Below are 22,746 nucleotides of genomic sequence, written 5' to 3'. Positions count from 1 at the left end.
AAGAGTTTCTACTATAAAGCTTTCTGTGACTCGGGGACAATCAATTTTCATATTGCCAAAGTCCTCTTTGATGAAGTTCTTTAATCAAATTTTATGTCTTGAATATTATTAATTAGATTTCACCATCGTACGTGCATAATTACCCTCGGTAATTTATTTAAAAAGAAAGGATTTTTTTAATTGGGAGGGCCTTTGGCCCTATGTAGAACTTTATCAAGTTTGCAAATTATTGAATCAAATCAGGAAAATCACCAATTTATTAAGTTTAATATGTAATTTTCATAATTAGATTTAGTAGTCGTGATTTATTTTTGTGGTTTTAGGTAAAAATATCTTTTTCATAAGATACATCTCATGTGTATATATATGTGTGGGTGGATAATGCATGTGATTAACTCACTATAAATATATGTGTATTTTCATAATGATGCAATGACAGGATAATGTTTTTTTACATCGTTAACAAATCATATTTTAAGGATGTAAGAAATACTGTTTTTTATTTAATTTTATTAATTTACGTAGTACATCCCTACAATCTGATTGATTGACGGTGTAAAAATATTTTACACTGTCAGTGCATCATTCTTCAACTTGTAAGATAGACCCGGCCCACTTATATATACCTTTTTGGTACAATATATACTTCTTTTAACACTCATCTTTAATTGACCAAAAAAAAACACTCATCTTTATAACCATCTAAACAGTAAATACCATTGTCAAATATTCTACCAAAAAAAATTGTCTCTTTTTTTATATACGGTTATTCTTATTTGAATTTAATTCTAGTTTCTTTCTACACAACCAAGAAGTATTGATCGGTCCCTGAATGATAGTTCAAGTGGTAAGAGTTGTGGGACATATCGGTTGAGGAAGGAAAGGTCCGGATCTCTGATGATGATGTAATTTATATTTCCAATGTATCAAAAAACAAGGTTCTAGTCTTTGTAGTTTTGTTTTGTTTCTTTCCATTTCCAATCTCTAAAAAAAAACAAGTTGTTAGTCTAGCGTTAGGATATAAGGGTGAATTACAAAATCGAACCACCACTGTATCACGAACCGGTTCACACCTACCAAGGAAAATAAGTTTCTTTCAATACAATGATGCTACAACGGATATTCAAGCAATTGGTAAAAAATCTTTGCACTACTGAACATAAAATTAACAATTACTTTTTCATCATCAGTATACCAATTCTATTTCCCTTGAATTGCCTTCACCCTCAACTTTAATAGTCAATAATCCATCTTCAGAGTTGTAGGAGAACTCCTCATCCTTCATGTCCACCATACAACGTTTTGGTCTAACATTGGAGTAGGCTCCAAAACGGCCACATCCTCTGCATTTGGTTTTTATTCTGCATTCCGCAACATCCCTGGTGCAGCAGTCTAGAGCTTCTACTGCTCCTCCTGAATTGTACATGTCAAGCAATCCTATTGGAGCAAATTGAACTTCATGACCAAACACCTGTTTAGACACATTACACTTGGTACAGATCAAATTTATTTTGGCTAGAATAAGTTTTAATCATCATTTTACAATAAAATTTGGCTTTAAGTCAAGTTTTGGTCCCTATTTTTGTAGTTCTCTTTCTCTCATCAGCATTGAACCCGGACCATAATGGTTATCACAATTACCATATCGACCAAGGATACCGACTCCTAATTTTACAAATAACTTTGATTTCGGTCCCACTGTTAATTGGTGATGTGGGTACTGTCTTTGAAGGCCATGCCACCAATGCCACGTGCATAGAGTACTCATATGTGGCTATCTTGTTGCTAAGTTAAACCAGATAGCGCTTTTTTAATCAAAAAATCTTCCAATCAAGAAACCATAATTTTTCACATATTGAGAATTTTTTTGTATAAAGAACAAGTCATCGTCTGACCTGCGAACACAATGTGTCACATAGGATAACTCTAGACACGTGGTAAATGTGACAAGACTCTTGGTTTTTTTTTTTGAACATGACTAGACTCTTGGTTACTCGCATCACAAGTTAACAATAAGTTATTAACATGGGGACCGAAAATAAAGTAATAGTAGGGACTAAAACCATAAAAATTAGATAGTAGGGAAAAAAACAAATCTGATTGTAAAGGAGAAAATATTTATTTAAGCTATTTTTTTATAAACTGCAGATTGCAATGTTAGGATACTTACCCTGATAGGAGATACTGTATATATTTCACATTGGAGAGTCTCCAAGTACACTTCTAGTTTCCCTGTGCTTGGCAGCTTGGAAAGCAAACCTGCAGTATCACAGTATGGGAAAGTGGTAAGTAAGTCCTTTTGGTAATTCGAGAGAAATGGAGGTGTAAGGATCTAAAAAGCTTGCACAGAATAAATGCGGTCAATTTAAAATTTGAACCTGCATTGAAAGCATAAACTATGCAATCTCCATTCCAATTTTTACCAGCAACCTCTTCAAGAAATTCAACATCCAGAGGTCTCACTTTCCCTGAAATGGATAAGTGTGTTGGTACGGTTTCTGATGATTTCAATGGCCAAGTTCCTGCTCCTTGGCAGTTAAAGACGCCTACCACCCCGGTAAGCATATTCATGTTCCAAATTTTCAGCAGACTGCAAAGAGTCAAATAAACATTTGGCTGTTCAATGAAGAATGAAAACTAATCAGAAAACTGTGACAATTTAGAGACAAGTAGTTACATTGTAACTTACCTTTTACCATCCATTACAGGATCTTCAAATAAACAATCTCGAGTAGGACGGCCTGCATATCTTGCTCTCAAGACTGATCCATCAGGCAGTACTAGCTTCTTCAGGATTTTAAAATCATGATTACCAGGCTTATCACTGTAATGTATAACATTTGATCATTTTGTTTTTCCCCATTTTACAACAAATTATTTTTAAAGGGAAACTAGTGAAACAAAAATTTCAATCTATTTTGGTGCATGCCCTTACCTTACATATACTGCACAACCACCAATTGCTCTTGCTGCAGCATGGAACTCGGCTGTCTCGTGCTTGCTCTGAAATAGAAACAATTCAGAATCATATAAACCTACTGAAATGTGTGTTTGGATATCAGTTGAGTGCAATGTTAACGGACTTTTATCCCTATTCATAACAAGATTTTCGTTCACTTTTTAGCTCGAACTGAGTTCTAACGTCCGTTTTCACTAGTGCCTATCAATCTAAACACACATTCACATTTTCATATATGAGAATTTTCAAAAGCAATGAAAGTGGAATATTACATGGAACATGTCCCAATCTGGCGCAAATATCTCCCCCAGAAGAAGACTGTTAAAAGCTACTGAGGCAATGTGTAAGGTTTGAAATGTAGGTTCTCTTGGCATGAAATCCTCAGATGCTCTTGCTACTGCACTCTTCTTTGAACTGACAGTTAAGGGTGTAAAAGACATAACTTATCAGAAAAAGGATCCGAAGAAAACTTCAGATTGGATTTGCTTAACAATAGACAGAAACTCAAACCTGTAAATTGAATCAGAGTTATGAGACATGCAGCAAATGAGATTATTGTCCTTAAAGTTCCTTTCCACTGATTCCTCCAGTGCTTCTTGGTACTGTTTGGTTAATGAAACGCGTCCACCGTACCCAGAACCCAACGTTTCGATCAAATTTTGGACATCTACTTTAACTCCATCCACACCACAGCTTGCAAGATAACTGTGATAATCATTGTAAAAGTTGTATATCTTTTGTGGGTCTATGATTCCCACTCCATATTTTTCCAAGCTGTCCATAGCTACATCTCTGAGGTTCCCTTTGGCACCTGGTGACTGAATTGGATGTGCAAGTCTTGGATTATATTTCTTCATTGCATCTGATGAAGGGAGTGCTCCTCCCCAATAACCAGCTAAAGCATGCCACATGTAAATGTATCTGCAGAATGCATAATATATAAATTTCAGTTCTTAAGTTACAATTAATTGGTGTGTAATCCCTATTGAGATCAGTTATTTTACCTTACACTGAAATTCTGTTTGATACAGTCCAGAAAATCATGAAGATTGTTGCAACAATCGTCAGAGCTTGGATTGCTGAACTTCTTGTTTTCTTTAATGTCAATCAGTCTTGTTGCAAACCTAATTGATTAGAAAACATGTGACCATTACTAAGGGTGCATTTGGGTAAACAACTTAGTTATGCGCTTATAACGCGTTAATTGCTAATTTGAGAAACTTATTGAAATATGCTGAAAATAAGTTATGGATAGGCATAGACTACTAATATTCATAAACTAAATTGAACAACTTATGAAAAAAAGTTCAAAACAGCTTATAGGTATGCCATAAGCTATTTATTTACATAAGCTCTCCTAAACACTTGCATAAGTGTTTATGTGGTAAAATATAAGCTCAAAAAAACTTTTCCAAATGGGGCCTAAATGGAAAAGAAAAAAAAAACACGGCCTCAAGCTTAATTGAAAAGAGAGACTTACTGGGTTCCTTCAATCATTGGTTCACCTTCTTTGTGAAACTCATTGAGGGTCTCTTGCCATCCATCATCAATGATGACAAACTTTGGTGAACAACCTCCATTTGAGAGACTGTGATAACAGAAGACAAATTCATCACTGATATGTTAAAAATTAGCAGGCTTCTATCACACAGGTGAAGTTACTTGACAATTATACAGTGTTTACCTTTGAATGCCCTCTCTTATTCCCTGTGGATTCACTTCAGTATAAAAAGCATCCCAAGTACACCATCCAAACCATTCAAGATGTGAAGGGACCTTCTTGTTTTCAATATGGCAGAAAGTTCCTTTGTGTTTCTCCAATATCCTATATCATTAGAAATAAAAATGAAAAAAGAAAATGTTACACTTTGAAGAAAAGCAGGTTAAGAAAAAGCACAATGTAGAACAAAACACATACTTTATAGAATCCCGGATCAATTCAAATGGATTGTCCCCTGAATGTACAAATATTGCTTCATTTGATTGGGAAGTTTGGACTTGGGCATCTCCTGGAGCATTTTAAAGTCATATTAGCATTAAAAAGCTGAGCTAAGGATTGATCCTAAAGGGAAAATCAATCTAGGGAAAAGTTATCAGAGTAGCTTCTGGCAATGATAGGACAAGAGCTAGAAAGAGAGGGAAAAGGGAAGGAGAACATACAGAATAGAGGACACAGAGGACATATCATTCAACAACATACCAATTACAATGGTGGACTCTACTTCTATAGGCACACTAACTAACTCCCTAAATGATGTGTAACAGTGCCGGAATTAATTTTGTGGAAAGTGAAAAAAAAAAGAGTGAAGTATAAGAAGAGTGAACTAACCACTTTCAACACAGAATTGGAGCTTATTTGATGGGGTTCCCTGCAAAGTTGCGCGAAACTGTCCATCCAAAACAGGCAAGAAGAGTATTAGGAACTATGATCCAGCAGCTGGCCCAAGTGAGTCATTAGCCCATGTGGGGTCGAAGCCCAAAGAGTGGAAGGTATACTCTAGAAGGGGCAAAAGGGACAAAGGGAGTAGTAACTAACTAACAGCACAGCTGGTGAGCTGGCGAGAGAGAGGGGAGGTAGGATTGTAATCCATTCCATAATATAAGGAAGGTAGTGAGAGGTAGGGAGGGCATTCTGAAATCATTGAGCGTGTAGTAATGAGTAGGAAGCAATAGCTTCCTATAGGAGCTTGGCTCTGGTCAGTTTAGGAAAGGCTTTTCCTTCTCTGTAACGATTTCCAATTCATCAATAAACAATCCTGATTACTGTTTCATTCCTTCAGTTCTATTTTCTGTTTTGGGTTTCCATCAAATTGGTCCGACCTGCCGGATTGATTCGCCGGTACCAGTGAATGCCACCCAGAAAATCCAAACACACGACAAACTCGATGGAAGCAAAGCTTGATGCTCTTGAAGGCGAGCTCGCTGAGATGCGAACGTCGCTGGTAGCTGTTACGACGGCGATGAAGGATCTTCCTGCATCGTTGATTGCGATGATGGAACGATCGTTAGGAAAAATGTCACACAGGGAAGATGCAAGTGCAAACCGAGACAAGGGAGAAAGCTCAAGCGCTGAGGTTCCTGAGCAACCTGAAGCGAACGAAGGAGGACCACGAACGCAACCTCTACACGGCGATGCGTTGGCGGAGTTTCGCCAGTCAGTAAAGAAGGTAGAGTTGCCGATCTTCGACGGGAGAGACCCGGCGGGCTGGATCTCACGCGCGGAGGTGTATTTCCGTGTGCAAGAGACTTCACCGGAGGTCAAGGTGAGCCTCGCTCAGCTCAGCATGGATGGACCCACCATCCATTTTTACAACTCTTTGCTCGAATCAGAAGCTCCCCTGACGTGGGAGAAGTTGCGTCAAGCTCTTCTGGAGCGTTATGGCGGTCACGGCGACGGTGACGTGTACGAGCAATTGACTGAGTTGCGTCAGAAAGGTACGGTGGAGGAGTACATTACCGAGTTCGAATATTTGACGGCCCAAATCCCAAAATTACCTGAGAAGCAATACCAGGGATACTTCTTGCATGGTCTGAAAGAAGAGATACGGGGAAAGGCGAGGAGCTTGGTGGCGATGGGCGGAGTGAACCGCTCAAGATTGCTCTTGATCGCCCGGGCGGTGGAGAAGGAAGTAAGGGGTGAAGCCGGGTCGGGTTATAACCGTAGTTCGAGGATTGGTGGAGCGGGTTTTCGGACTGGCGATCGCCCGGGGCCGGGTCGCCCGGGAAGCACCGATTGGGTCTGGGTCAAAGGCGCTAAGGATAATGGGCCCGCGACTACTAATAAACCAGTTTTTGGTGGCCCAAAAGGAGACCCCAAGGCAACAACAGAAGCTAGGAGGGCCGGTCCACGTGACAGGGGATTCTCCCATCTCACTTATCATGAATTATTGGAGCGGAAACAAAAGGGTCAGTGCTTCAAATGTGGAGGCCCTTTCCACCCAATGCACAAATGCCCCGATCGCCAACTCCGAGTGCTGCTCGTCGAAGACGGCGACGACGACGCCGGCGATGGGAACATTCTCGCCGTAGAGATGAACGAGATGGAAGACGAGGTCGATGGTGAGCTAAGTATAATGAGTTTGTGCAATCTCGTCGACCATGGTGAGCCGCCACAAACCATGAGGCTACAAGGAAAAGTGCGAGGGGTGCCCGTGCTCGTGTTAGTCGACAGCGGAGCCACTCATAATTTCGTTGACCACAAGGTTGTGCAACGAATGAGCTGGGAAGTGGAAGACACTCCACGGATGTCCATCAAGTTGGGAGATGGTTTCCAGACTCACACCAGAGGTAAGTGTAAGGAGCTTGACCTGGAGATTGGGGATTACAAGTTCTCGTGCACACCCCATTTGTTTGATCTGGGAGGCCCTGATATTGTGCTAGGAATTGAATGGCTCAAGACGTTGGGAGATACAATTGCTAATTGGGGAAAGCATACTATGAGTTTCTGGCACGGCACACAGTGGGTAAGGCTACAGGGTCTTAGTGCTGGCGGAAGTTCCATGGGGGCGTTGCAAAGCATCCTGAGAAGGTCTGACCTTGACAGCAAGCTAGCGTTTGGACTCTTGGAGCACCGGCATGAGGTTCCCAAAGGTCAGCATCTAGAGGCAGCGCAACAGGAAAGCTTGCAGAAGTTGTTGCAAGAGTATGACAGTGTGTTTGAAGCTCAGGAGGGGCTACCCCCGAGTCGAGGCAAAGAGCATTGTATCAACATAAAGGAAGGGCAGGGACCAGTCAACGTCAGACCATATCGTTATCCCCATACCCATAAAAATGAAATTGAAAGGCAGGTTCAGGAGATGTTGTCAGCCGGCATCATACGACATAGCTCAAGCGCTTACTCCAGTCCAGTGCTCTTGGTCAAGAAGAAGGACCAGTCATGGCGTATGTGCGTGGATTACCGCGCACTCAATAAGGTAACAGTCCCTGACAAGTTTCCCATTCCTGTAATTGAAGAGCTGCTCGATGAGTTGAATGGTGCTAAATTTTTCTCAAAGCTTGATCTCAAGTCGGGGTATCATCAGGTTCGCGTAAGGGCAGAGGATGTGCATAAAACGGCATTTCGTACCCATGAAGGGCACTACGAATTCCTCGTAATGTCGTTCGGTCTCATGAACGCACCATCGACGTTTCAGAGTTTGATGAACGCAGTTTTTCGTCCCATGCTCCGGAAGGGAGTGCTTGTATTTTTTGATGATATTCTAGTGTATAGCAGCGATTGGGAAAAGCACCTATTGCATCTTGAGAAGGTCTTACAACTCCTCCAACAGCAACACTTGACAGCAAACAAGAAGAAATGTCAGTTTGCGCAAGACTCAGTTGAATACTTGGGGCACCTGATTTCAGCACAGGGAGTGGCGGTTGATCCTAGCAAGGTGGCGAGTGTCAAGAGTTGGCCCGTGCCCAAGAATGTAAAAGGGGTGAGAGGTTTTCTTGGATTAACCGGTTACTACAGGAAATTTATTCGGGATTATGGGAAAATAGCAAGGCCACTCACAGATTTGACAAAGAAAGATGCTTTTCAGTGGGGAGCTGCAGCACAAAATGCATTTGAAACTCTAAAAGGGAAGCTCACAACGGCCCCTGTTTTGGCACTTCCAGATTTTGAGAAAGAATTCCTAATTGAGTGTGATGCGTCAGGGTGTGGCCTCGGGGCGATTTTGATGCAAGACAAGAAACCCATAGCATACTATAGCAAGGCCTTAGGACCACGGAACCTCGCTAAGTCCGCCTATGAGAAAGAGCTTATGGCAGTAGCTTTGGCGATACAGCATTGGCGTCCTTACTTATTGGGACGGAAATTTCTTGTGTCTACTGATCAGAAGAGTCTTAAAGAGTTGCTCCATCAAAAGATTATTACTGGGGAACAACAGAATTGGGCCGCGAAGCTATTGGGGTATGACTTTGATATCGTTTATAAACCTGGGAAGTTAAATAAGGGAGCAGATGCGCTATCGCGCGTTGGGGAATATGGTGAGATCAGGACCGTGTGCACGTACCCGCGCTGGGAAGATCACCAGTTGATAGCAACAGAGGTTCAGCAGGATGCAAAACTTAAGCATGTGATCATGGAGTTACAAAATGACCCATCAACTCATCCGGAATTCAGTCTACAGCAGGGGATTCTGTTGTACAAAGGGAGGCTGGTTTTGTCACATACTTCCTCTCTAATTCCACAGATGTTAAAGGAATTTCATGCCACCCCACATGGCGGGCACTCCGGATTTCTCCGCACCTATCGGCGGCTCGCGGCCAACATCTATTGGGTAGGCATGAAGAACACGGTGCAAGAGTTTGTTCGTAGCTGTGATACATGCCAAAGACAAAAGTACATGGCCTCATCGCCCGCAGGCTTGCTGCAGCCTCTACCCATCCCAAATCAGGTGTGGGAAGATCTCTCGATTGATTTCATAACTGGCCTACCTAAATCCAGGGGATACGAGGCAGTGCTAGTGGTCGTGGATCGCCTATCCAAATTCTGTCACTTCATTCCGCTGAAGCACCCCTATACTGCGAAGAGCATCGCTGAATTGTTTGCCAAGGAAGTCATACGTTTGCATGGAGTTCCCTCAACCATTGTGAGCGACCGGGACCCAGTATTTATGAGTCATTTCTGGAAAGAGCTTTTCCGGTTGCAGGGCACACAGTTGAATATGAGTTCCGCGTACCACCCCGAATCGGATGGACAAACGGAAGTCGTAAATCGCTGTTTGGAAACGTATTTGCGTTGTTTTTCGGCTGATCAACCTAAAACGTGGGCAACTTGGATCCATTGGGCTGAGTATTGGTTCAATACATCTTACCACTCAGCCACACATATGACCCCGTTCGAGGTTGTTTATGGACGCAAACCCCCAGCAATCACATGTTGGGGACTCGGGGAGACCAGGGTTGACGCAGTGCAACGTGAATTGGTTGATCGAGATGAGGTTCTGCGCCAGTTGAAGGCACAACTCTTGCGAGCCCAGGATCGAATGAAGTCACAAGCTGACACTAAGCGGGTTGAAAAATCATTTACTGTCGGGGAATGGGTCTTTGTGAAGCTTCGCGCACATCGTCAACAATCTGTAGTAACCCGGGTTCATGCAAAGCTGGCAGCCCGATACTATGGGCCTTATCCTATCGTGGCTCGTGTGGGTGCGGTGGCTTACAGGTTACGTTTACCAGAAGGATCGCGAGTTCATCCTGTGTTTCATGTGTCATTGCTCAAGAAGGCGATTGGGGACTACTCTGCAGAAGCAGATTTGCCAGATCAATTGGAGGGCGAGTGTGATGACAAGGACACACCCGACACTGTTTTAGCCACTCGCCTGGTGAAGTTGCAGGGTGACACCATTCAGCAGCTACTAATTAAATGGCAAGGCAAAACTGCTGAGGAGGCTACCTGGGAGGATGCCCTCACCATCATGAGTTTATACCCAAACTTCAACCTTGGGGACAAGGTTGTGAGTTCAGACGGCGGCATTATTAGGAACTATGATCCAGCAGCTGGCCCAAGTGAGTCATTAGCCCATGTGGGGTCGAAGCCCAAAGAGTGGAAGGTATACTCTAGAAGGGGCAAAAGGGACAAAGGGAGTAGTAACTAACTAACAGCACAGCTGGTGAGCTGGCGAGAGAGAGGGGAGGTAGGATTGTAATCCATTCCATAATATAAGGAAGGTAGTGAGAGGTAGGGAGGGCATTCTGAAATCATTGAGCGTGTAGTAATGAGTAGGAAGCAATAGCTTCCTATAGGAGCTTGGCTCTGGTCAGTTTAGGAAAGGCTTTTCCTTCTCTGTAACGATTTCCAATTCATCAATAAACAATCCTGATTACTGTTTCATTCCTTCAGTTCTATTTTCTGTTTTGGGTTTCCATCAAAGAGAATGTAGGAAGTGTTATCAGCCGTCGACTCTTCAGATTCAGAAGAAAATTCATCATGAAGCGCAGCCTCTTCTCTTGCTTCCAGCAGCAGCAATTGAGTTTCTACTGGAACATCACTACCAGATCTCCCTACACGCGGGATCATCCACCAGATTTTGAATCTGAACAAAGATAACAGCTTATATCCCCTGCATTGTTGTTTTTCATTCAAAAATTAGTTTCTCTGGAAAATTCTCATTGAATTCCATGTAGCTGATTTATGTTACTTGAAGATAAAGCAAGAGAAAAAAAAAATCAATTTCAATATATTGGATTTTAGGTATAGTCCAACTCAATGTCTAAAATTACATGCCCTTTATAAACACTTATTTTATTATATCTCTAATGAATGTGAGATTTTCCTGATGTTATCTAGGTGGAGGGTGTTCCACCCGGGCTAATTGCTTTCCTTGGGGCGGATGTATTGGCGTTGCCCCTCATATTTTATCACTTTTGCTTAATATATATATACATAAAATTCTAAAACTAGCAAAGTAGACCGCTATATAAACACTTAATTGATATGATCTTCAATGTGAAACTTCTCAACATAATAATAAATAAAAAGTGTGATGTGAATAAACATCCCACATATTCCATATTTTTTGGGCTTAATACATCAAATTATATATCACATTTTCATATTCAAAAGTTTGAAGCAAGTTTTATATATGAGAGTGGCGATGAGACAGAGAGAGACTCACCTGAGATAGCCAAGAGTGAAGACATGACGGGAATTTGGAACGGTGGAAGTTGCGCCCAAGAAAGCACACCCTGTGGCTGTACCACTACCAACCGGAGAAACCACGATGTTGTCGGGGACTTGGGTCAAAACAACCTTTCCCCTCACCATGAGGCACTCTTCCTTCACCGTCGGAGCTGCCGTGATCGTCATCTTCAGCAGCGAAAGGCTAATTAAGTCGTGAAGTTGGTGATGGAAAATTTGACTAGAAAATGAAGCTGAGATAAGAAAGAGTAGTGGGTTGAATTGAATGAATGAATCAAGTTGCAAGGTTAATTTGGTAACAATTAATTAGTAATGAATGATGATTGAAGGGGTAAGCTTGCGGTTTGGTTTGGTTTGATATTTATATGATCCATCCAGACATATCTTCTGTTGTTACGCGGATTGAGACTCAAATTACCAGCGAATGAAAAACTATTGCTTATATCTTATCTAATTTTATTTGTTTGATTGTTTTCATCGCAAGGGGTGAATGGTCACTTTCGTCCCTAAAGTTACAGGCGTCGGGCATTTTAGTTCCTATTCTATTGAAATGTCGCCCGTGGTCCCTAAAGTTGCAAAACATCAATCACTTTAGTCCCTAGCTCGGATTCCGTTAGTGAACGTTAACAGGAAGGGTGATTTGGCACGTTAAGTGCCCTAATAGACTCGCCACGTGGATTTAAATATTGGAATTTTTTTTGGAAAAACTTAAAAAACTTCAATTTAGTCCCCAACCAAAATCCACATATCAGAAATGCTTCAACCTCTCTATCATCTTCTTCCTCCTCATCTTCTTCCCAGGCTTAGATAACAATCACAACACAAAATTTTCATCCCAGCAAGCAAAATGTACTGTATATGTTTATGATTTCACAAAAGAACATTGGCACCAAAACAAAAAAGAATTATAAGACACACAATAGATAGATCTAACAGGAAAAAGCCTTTAACCCCAAAATATACTGTCCAAACAACAATCCCAATCACATAGGCGCTGAATAAATCTTTCAAAGTAAAAGAGTAGAATTCAATCAACCACAAGTAAATGAAATTGATGGGTATAGGTGTTAAAATTCAAAACCCACGACCTCCATCTCAATAATTCAATGTTTATATATGTCTTCTCCATATTTCTCCAATTATTTTCAAAAGACCCAAAACTTGACAGACCCATTTTTATTATTCGTTCAATTTGAAGTCAAAGCACGGAAATTTGAAGTCAAATTGAAAAAATTGATCAGAAAGTCTCATCAGTAAAGTGTAAATAACACCCAGAAACAAATCAAATCAAAGATGAAAACTTTGCATCAAAAAAATCCGAAATAAAAGCTTCATCATCAACTCATTTGGCCTCACTATTTTCATTTTCACATCCGAAACCCTAAAACCAAAACCCATAAACAAAATAACTCTAAAAACACTTTCTTTCCCAAATCCTCTACACTTTTGATGCAGCATGTTCGCGAATCTGGGTTTTGGGGTCATATCCGGAATCCACCCTAAACCCAGAAACCCCATAAGACTATTTTTCCTTTTCGTTCTTATCCTCCATAAATGGAAATGGTGGTAGCTATGGGGTTTCACAGAGTCTAAAACTCAGATCAAACCAGATCTACTTTTGCAGGGTCTCAAACCTGGATCGAGAGGGAGAAAGTGATGGTTATGGTGGATGTTGAAGAAGGGAAATTGGGTATGGTGGTGGCTATGGAGTTTCACGGTGGGGTTACATGGTGATTTCTTAAATTTTTTTTTTTTTTTGATGATCTGGTTCATGAATGAGATGATGAAGAAAAAAGAGAGTTTTTATGTTTATGTTAATTTCCTGGGTTTTGAAGAAGTGTAATGATGAGGAGGAAGAAGATGATGAAGAGGTTGAAGCATTTCTGATATGGGGATTTTGGTTGGGGACTAAATTGAAGTTTTTTTAGTTTTCCCAAAAAAAATTCCAATATTTAAATCCACGTGGCGAGTCTATTAGGGCACTTAACGTGCCAAATCACCCTTCCCGTTAACGTTCACTAACGGAATCCGAGTTAGGGACTAAAGTGATTGACGTTTTGCAACTTTAGGGACCACGAGCGACATTTCAATAGAATAGGGACTAAAATGCCCTACGCCTGTAACTTTAGGGACGAAAGTGACCATTCACCCCATCGCAAGTGGTGGACACCGACACAGTTTAATAAATCAATCAATACTTATATTAAAAGAGAATCACTCCAAGAAGTGATTAGCTGATGTGTCAGCTCCTCAAATATTTGGGAATATTTTATTCCCCCAACCTAAATAAACTGTAATATTTTATTCCCCTACTCATTATTTTATTATATTTTATTCCATACAACCTCTCTCATCCCCTCTATCATCAATGCGTTTTCTCTTTTTCTCCTCCCAACCTCCCACTATCTCTCCCCTATTATTTTGTTAGTTTTTATTCATTCATTTATCCATTTCTCTCTCCCACTATCCCTCCTCTATTATTTTATGCGTGTGATTATCTTCACATTTAATCTCACTATTTGTTTTTTCTTAATTGCTCCCCCATTCACGATGAAACCTTTCATATGGCTATTTTTTACTAATAAATATTTATCTGTACTTTAATTATAATGAATGATAATAAATAAATTCATATTATATAGTTTCCTATAATAATATATTTGGATCTTTTTTCCTTTAAAAATTATGGGTTTAAATAAATTTAGGTTATTTTTTATTAATAAATTTCCATCATCTTTCCCGATATCATACACTTAATAGTTTGTTATAGATTTCTTGGAAACTTTGAATTAGTAATTGAAATTCAGATAAACAAATACCTTTTCAAATTAAAAAAAAAAATCAAATCAATAAGAAGTGATTTTCTCCTTCTCTCCAAACCTTTCAGTATTTATTTTTTCACATGATAAATAAACCACTCCCTCATTCAGTACGTTTCTCTATCTCCAAGGCTAACAACACACTCAGCATTAAACGTAGCTCCATTCCCATCATCCCTTTCCCCAATTCAATTTTTTTTCCCACTATCTCCCCGCATTAATTCCTTTCTCTTCTCCCTTCAAATAGACATCCCAATTACCCAATTTTTAAATCATTTTTTTCAATCAAATCTTACGGAGATATAATAACAACCGAATTCAAAAAATTTAACTTTCATCATATGTGATCTCTTTTTAATATAACTTTTTTCAAATAAAATAATAATAGGTAGCAACCGAATTCATTTTTTCACAAAAAAAAAATCAAATATAACTCATTTTTCTGTTACAAAATATAACTCCCAGATGGTTTGTGTTCTTATTTTTTCAATTTAATTTAATTTGCCGCCCTCACTGTCCAGTAACATTTGTTCATTCCCACTACCAGTTCCTGTTGCCAAATTCCTAAAATACATAATGGATTTCCCTTTATTCCCCTGTTTCAATTTTTTTCCTAGACTGTTTGTATTCCTTTTCTTTCAATTGGATCTGCCCCCCTTATTGTCCAATAAACGATGTTCATTCCCACTAACAGACCCTACTGCCCAATTATTAAAAACCCCAAATTATATTTACATTTTCTTAAACCCTGAAGAAGTCCAAATGTTGCACTGGCTGGATAATTCTATATAAGATCCTTATTAGTTCGCATCTGCTCATCAGTCCTCTTGCCACCCCGTCTTCCTTTCCTTATCTCTGTTGTTTGAAATTTTGCAATGGCTTTCAAAGTGGATGATGACTCAACAATTGACACATCCTACCCTTCCAACGGAACCGTCGCGGTGGAATTATATGCAGGAGTGATTTCTTATAGGTATTCAATTTTGACGTTTCTTATTTTCCATTCTCATTTCTTTACTGTAGTGTATTTTTTTTTTACTGCAGAAGTTCCTTCAATCCATCTCTTATAGGTTTCTACCTATAAGGATTGATGTATATTAGTTTCATATTTGTTTTGTTGGGAAACAATGTCACAAAAGATGAGTTTTTTTTGAAAGTGTTGTTCCTGTGTGTTCTATTTTTACTAATTAGATTTTGTGTTTTTCCCTCTTGCTTTTAATCAGATTAAAATAGCAGGGATGTTCATCTCAAAATCTGAAAATGAGCAGGTCCTATGATTACTTATGTTTTCAAATTACTTAATTTTTGCTAGACATTATATACTTATTAAATTTTTTCCCTAATGTTTTCAGACTTAGGAAAAGGAAGTTGAAGTTGATGGAATTATGAAAGTTGTTGTCCCAGTCAATGGCAACTCTCAGGACTCCCTTCAAGCCGAGGATCATGATTCTCCTCCTTCTAAATGTCCCATCTCTATTGACGCTGAAGCCATTGCAACTGATTTAGCAAGCAAGAAGCCATTGAAGATTCTCAAGGAGAAAATGTATTGTTATTGATATTGCTTTTATTTTTTGATGTATTTTGTTGGTTCTTTGAGCCGTGGTTACCCTTTTAAGATCCTTGATGTAGTTTTTCGTCTTTTCTTTGTTTTCTATTTCAAGTTGCTCCATGAGCTGTGTACCAGGATGTAATGAATGTTTCAACTGATATTATGTTCATCCTTTTGTTTGATGCAATGGTTACAGTTGTCAATCAATCAGTATTATTTTCATTAGATATGTTTTTTTAAAATTCATTAGATATGTTTTTTTTTTTTAAATTCATTAGATATGTTTTATAGTTATATTTCCAAATCTGTTCTTGAATAAACTTTTTACAAATAGTTGTTTATTTGATATTTTTCCTACGTTCTATCTTTCAATTTTTTTCTATTTTTACGGTAACATGTAGGTTATCTTTTTTTTTGAAATTAATAAAGAAAAAGTTATTTCTATGTATTTTCAATTTCTCTTTGCCATGTTTTATAAAACAAAATCATTATTTATTATATGATTTGCAATGACATGTTTTTTTAAGTTCCCCAATAATTGGAGAAAATCATAACAATTTTTTGTTTCTAAAGAAGTTTTTTTTTATGAAATTTAAGTTTTTTGTTATTTGATTAGTTATTGTTTTTTTTTAAATAAATGAGTAGTACGTAATTGTTCTTTTTTTTCCTGCTTCTATTTAGACGTTAATTAAAATATTTATGTTTCATATTTTCAATTTATAACTTCTTTCACTTTAAAAAAAAAAAAATTATAACTTCTTTCCAAAGCTTATCATATCTATTTAATATGACATTGTGTTATTTTTTCCAAAAATAGAAGCCAATCATAACAATATGATTTTGTTGCTATTATAAAATTTCGAATTGTCCCACTATGTATCTTTCTTTACAAACAATTTAATTTTTCCATTGAATCTTTACTCATATCTTTTGGGTTTCCAATAACTTCTCTATTGAATTTTTCCATTGAATTTTTCACTACCCTTTAATCTTTGACTACATAAATGCATTTCAATGGGGGTGGTTATCCATTAGTATACGTTTGGAATTCCCACATGGTTTAATTTAATTGATTTAGCTTAAGTAGTTCCCAATTTAAGGTTGATTCGTTATTTAAATTTTATATTGGAGTTAGATTTCTTTTGAAAAAAAAGAGACTTATTTTTATTGTTCCTGAAAATTATTTTATAAAATGAGTTGATTAAAAATTTTAATTTAATTTAATGTTTTAAATAACTAAACCTGTCTGCCTATAGTTTGAGCAGATAATGCAAACTTGAAAATATTTGGTTTTAGCAGATAATGAAAACTTTTTTAGAAGAAATTAATTTTTTTGTTGACAAAAATAAAATATTTTAAATCATATAATAGAATAAATTTTCACTTGATTTAAGTATATTTTTCATAATTTTTAAATGATTTTCTATAGAAGTTGTGCGAAACTTTGCAGGTTATATGAAATTCATTTTGGTTTTATTTTGTTGAATGCTCATCTTTATTTAGTATTTTTATTTTATCAGTTAAAAAATTAACAAATACTGGTTTTAGTATATCAATTTTGTTATGGATCATTGTATCGATACATGCCTAAATAATAAGAGCTAAATCCATTGTACAATGACTACTTTAAACGAATATATGTAAATTATCCTTTGAGCTTCATTATGTCGCTTTATAATTTATCTCAATCTCATGACTTTCTATCAAATTCATTTTTCCCTTTATAAGGACTCCGTTAGTTGATGTGTCTAATACAATATCAAACTTCGTCGTGCAGCGCACGAGAATGAACATTTTACAATCAACTACATTAAATTTTTTATTCTTAGAATAAATTCACACTTCAAAGCTATTATTTTTTAATAATAGCAAATTTTTCCTAAAATTAGAATTAATTTTCTAATAAATTTCAGTAATAATATTTTTTTTATTGATTGTTTAAAATTGGTAAACTGACATTAATAAAAATATAAGATTATAACTAATGTTAAATAAAATATAAAAATAAATTAAATAATTTTATGAATAAGTATATACAATTTTAACTAATGTGAATGTAAAATTATGTCACACATTTTGAAAGAAAATACTTTGACATAAAAGTTAATATATATAATTTTCATAATTTTAACATATGGGTTCTTTCTGTTTCCATTAGAGGGTTAATCCTATTATAAGACCAAAATTTGGTCCTGTTGTACATCTTTAGGTTTTGATGATTACAAGTATATATTTTGTGTGTGAACAACTTTGGTACTCTAATGTTTATCTTTTATGTGTTTGACAAAAAGTTTCTGATTCTGATTGAAAGTGGAATTCATCAGAAGTCAAAGACCAAAGTGCTGACCAATAAACCGCTTCTGCACTCACTACGTTCCGATAAACGATAGTTTATTGCTTCAGATGTTCTGAAGATAAAAGCTTTGATGAGGGTTCTGAAGAATCAAGTGTAGAAGACTCTGAAGACAAGAAGTTCTGAGTGGGCGGTGTAAGACCCTAGTTTTTAGAATAGGTCAAATAATTATTTTCTTATTCACGCTTAGGCTTTCGATGTAACGTGAATGGAACTTGAACAAGAGTTTACCGATTTGGACGACTTTATGAAGAAGAAAGTTCAAGAATTGACTAAGGATGGTATCATTGACAGTTTAAGTTAAAGTTCGAGTCATTTCAACACCCGGCTCATGTCGAGAGTGTCCGAAAAATGTTATTTCCGCTCTTAAAGCATTGTTTAAGCAAATTCAAAATCCTTAGAAGAATAAGAACCTCCCTTTATTTTCCTCATGACCAGTGTTTCGCTACGGAACTCTGGACTGTTCACACGATAAGTTTAACTTCACGAAAGTCCGTCGAAGCTAGGCTTTAATTTCTCGGGGACTTTAATTAAGACCCTTAATGAAACATTTTTCTATTCGAAGCTTTTAACGAATTTTCCATCCGCGTTATCCAAATTCTTTCAGCAATAGCGACATTTTTTCATAAGGAAGTTTCTTCAACCGACGTCAATTGCAAAAAGTAGTTTTCTGGCGTATTTTGGCCAATACTGTGTTTATACCGTTTTCTTCAATTATGAGAACTTCATTTTGAGTTCGTGCATTCTGCCGCAAGATATTCACTTCTTATCGTTAGACGTAAGTACCAGAACGACCGGTTTCAGAAAACCTCGAAGTTTGCTTTTTCGTCATCCGCTATAAAAGGCGGGAAATGCGAAAATATCTCATTTCCCACCATTAGAGAGAGAGGCCGCGAGTTGTAGAGAGAGAGGGAGATGATTTCTTCGCGAGTTCTTGTCTGATCATCCCGATTTCAGTTTTTGTGGATCGACAGCGAGGTATTCTTGCTATTCCATAACTTTGTTTTCACTTTCTGTAGTTTTAAACCATGTCTTTATGTGCTCAAAGTTTTGAGCATTTTCTAAAACTATCTTTTTAATTCGATTTTTCTTTAGATCTACATTCTACTACTACCCAACAAGCTATATTCATTGCCGATGCGCTCCGATTTCGATCGAGTCGCCGTAGATATGAAAAACTGTGGAAATACCCATATTCACCAAAGTTCTGCTTTTTGAAGCAAAAATTCACGACTTAGCCTAGTGCATTTAGGATTAGTTGCTATAAACGCTACGATCTACGACCCTGTCAAATTTGTTTTCAAAAATTTTAACTTTGAGTTTTGAGCTTAAAGTTTGGACCCAAAAGCACCTAGTAGCATAGCAATTTTTAAAAATTTTCCGAGCATTGATTTACCCTAGTTATACCCCTAGATTACCAGTATTTAAGTTAGATCGAAGAAAAAGCGTCGAAACGCAAGTAAGGGGGGAGATGCCGAGAGCTCCATGGGTGTTTGGGGGAGTTTTTATTTTTTGTCAAAACTTGTCTTTTGTCCTAGATTCTCATACTCTGAAATTTCTAAAGTTTCGTCGAACGTTAGTTGATATGGTTTAAGTTGTTTTGATTGATTATGATGGAGTAATGTGGGTTTTGATATGTCAATAAGTAACACAAGAAAGGGGGGGGTTTGAATTGTGTTCTTAAAAATTACTTGTTAAAACTTTAGTTTATGAAAAGAAGATAAGTTCTTAAGAAAATTGTTCTGGTGACTTTTCAAAAACTGTTTAGTGCAGCGGAAGCAAGTAAATAAAGCAGAACGATCAGCACACAGGAATTTATACTGGTTCACCCTAAACGATTGGGCTACGTCCAGTACTTGGCCACCACCAAGATTTTCACTAGCAAGTATCAAGGACTTCTCCAATACAAGTATTAGACAGGACTTCTCCAAGTATTATCACGGACTTCTCCAAGTATTGTACAGGACTCCTCCTAGTATTATCACGGACTTCTCCAAGTATTGTACAGGACTCCTCCTAGTATTATCACGGACTTCTCCAAGTATTGTACAGGACTCCTCCTACAATCAACAAGATTGTTTGGCTCTACAATAAATCTCTTCTCAAAAGAGTTGGTGTAGACAATTTATGGCACTGGAACTCTCAAGTGTTTTGGGTTCTGAAAGGACGTTGGAATACACAAGAGTTCAGAATCTAAGAGAGAAGTAAAAGAAGAGGTTTGACTCTTTTAAGGTTTGGTATTCTCTCTTGATTTAGCAGAGGTATGAGATCGGATTTGACTCTTAGGAAATCTGCTGTGAGCTTTTAATGCTTTGAAGAATGTTTTGATAACTGCTCTGAGTTCTTTCTTTTCTTGCAATAAATTTCTCTTCCTCTCTACTTCAATCTTCAGATATGTCCTTTATATATGATCTTGCTAGTTGTGTAGCCGTTGAGACACAAAATCTGGCCGTTGTTTGTAGCCGTTGTGAGTGTCATCTAACCATTGATTCAAATCTCCGGTTGGTAGCTTCATTAAATGCATGCTGCTGTTCAAAACTATCCTTTAGCCAAAAAGGTGTACTTTGTCAGCTAGTAGGTGGTGATAGCTTTGGGCTACTTTGCAGAAGAGAGACATTTTGGAAAAGTGATGTTGACGTGTTGTCCTTTTTCCTCTTCATTGGTCATCGAGACTTCTCTCTTCAAAGATAAGTCAGTTTGTTCGTGACCAGATTAGTTTCCTTCTGACTGGAGCATGGGGCAAATAGTTGAGATACAATTTTGACTTTCCCGCTCAAAGACTTCTTCTGAAATTCTGAGGTATGACGTGGCATAGAACGATACAGAATAAGTGTCTTCCTTGTTTACTGGACGATGCGATCATATCCTGTGTAAACTTCTTTTTCCTTATAAGGCTTAGACATATTCGTTGAAGCATGCGACCTTATAATATATATTTCCTGAAAAATGTCATTAACATCTGGAATTAGATTTTAGTATAGAAAGGTATTTATAAAAATTGTTAGGATCAAAATAAGATTGAAACACGTTGTAACACGTTTGAACTTAACAATCTCCCCCTTTTTGATAATGACAATTTTTATTGAAAAGGATAATGATCAAGAGTAAAAAGAATTTATGCTCCCCCTAAATTGGGTAATATAAAAGTTAAAACAAAACTTTTCAAATCATATTACTCCCCCTGAGTTGTATTACTCCCCCTGAGTTGTATAAAACTTTGGTGTTAGGTTAAGGAAACAACCTTGAACTTGATCTTAAACTTTTCTATAATTCCTAATTCCTATTTTCTCCCCCTTTGGCATTATTAAAAAGAAAGGGAAAAGAATTTAGAAAGGTATAATATGCATAGTAAATATGGCAAACGTTAGTTATAAAACGATAAGCATAACCAGGAAACATGGCAAACGTTAGTTAAAATATGCATAAACAGTGAGCAAGTGTCTGAAAACATAAAAGTAAAAGCGAATTGTTCAGGATAGAGAGTTGGCCATTAGCCAAAGCGTGTCAGCAGCTGATCGATTTTCTGAGCAAGAGTCATGAACTGCTGGTTGATGTGGTCACGGTGGTCTTCAAAGTCTTCTCTGGTGACAAATTGAGTCGCCACGACTTGAGCACTTGAGCTTCCACCTTCATTCTTGAAATCAGCTTGAAGTCCCTCAAATTCATCTTCTTCTTTTCCATCAGCAGAACTGTTCAGTTGTGACTCTGTATCATCTGCCTCTTCAAGCATCTTCCTCTTTCCTTTGTCAGTGATGACTTTCTCAGAGTGAGGAACAACTTCAGGAATGTGAGTGGGTAGGAGTACAAACACCCAAGTTCCAAATTTTAGTGAGAGCGCGGAGGTCCGATTCATGAGAGAATATGGCAGAGTACCAACATATCCCTCAGAGACACTCAATTTCCAGAACTCTGGATCAGGAACTTTGCAAGCTTGAAGTTGGAACAAGTAGTTGTCACCTTCTTGTCGTTTCCATGTGGCGGAGAGCTGATTGCTTGAAGACTTGTCAATCTTTCTTGCCAGAAGGTTCAGGTATCTTTTGAACGATCCCTTGGCAGTCCTCAAGGTGCGTCTGCGTTTGATAGCAGAGGACACTAGCGTCTGAAGGCGCCTCTTTCTTGCTTGAGAGAAATAGAGAACAGTACCGGATCTGCTTGCCTTCTTAGTGCTTGCTTCCGTGAACGGTTTGAGAGTAGAGGTCATATGCTCATCGGCAATCAATGACTTAGGCAAAGATTGAACAAGTTGGAATGCAGAGGCATTCTCTTGTGCACCGACAGTTTGGTCAGTGATGAAAGCAGGGTTCATGATAGGGTTTGGTTGAGATGTGGGTTGTTCATTTGTTGTTTCAGTCAGAGGTTCATTGAGGTTTGTGTTTGGTGGGAGTTTTGGCAATGGTTCAGTGTGGTGTTGTGAATGTGTTGGAGAGGAGTGTGGTGTTT

The 22,746-nt window shown here is 38.0% G+C and overlaps 1 protein-coding gene across 1 annotated transcript; it reads right to left on the bottom strand.

Moving 5' to 3' along the window:
- Positions 1–1,081: 1,081 nt before the first annotated feature.
- LOC130722779 (probable galactinol--sucrose galactosyltransferase 2) lies at positions 1,082–11,989 on the bottom strand. The gene is made up of 14 exons (XM_057573649.1): positions 11,563–11,989; positions 10,821–11,007; positions 5,289–5,373; positions 4,878–4,968; positions 4,644–4,784; positions 4,440–4,547; positions 3,964–4,083; positions 3,470–3,880; positions 3,232–3,373; positions 2,936–3,003; positions 2,690–2,824; positions 2,379–2,590; positions 2,171–2,259; positions 1,082–1,471 (listed from the first exon to the last, which is right to left on the bottom strand). The coding sequence occupies exons 1-14, from the start codon at positions 11,751–11,753 to the stop codon at positions 1,187–1,189; spliced, it is 2,265 nt and encodes a 754-aa protein (XP_057429632.1). The 5' UTR covers positions 11,754–11,989; the 3' UTR covers positions 1,082–1,186.
- Positions 11,990–22,746: the final 10,757 nt, after the last annotated feature.

The sequence above is a fragment of the Lotus japonicus genome, chromosome 1 (assembly GCF_012489685.1).
Source record: "Lotus japonicus ecotype B-129 chromosome 1, LjGifu_v1.2".
NCBI classification, from domain to species: domain Eukaryota; kingdom Viridiplantae; phylum Streptophyta; class Magnoliopsida; order Fabales; family Fabaceae; genus Lotus; species Lotus japonicus.
The sequence above is the reverse complement of the archived record's forward strand: the minus strand, read 5'-3'. Positions and strand labels throughout refer to the sequence as shown.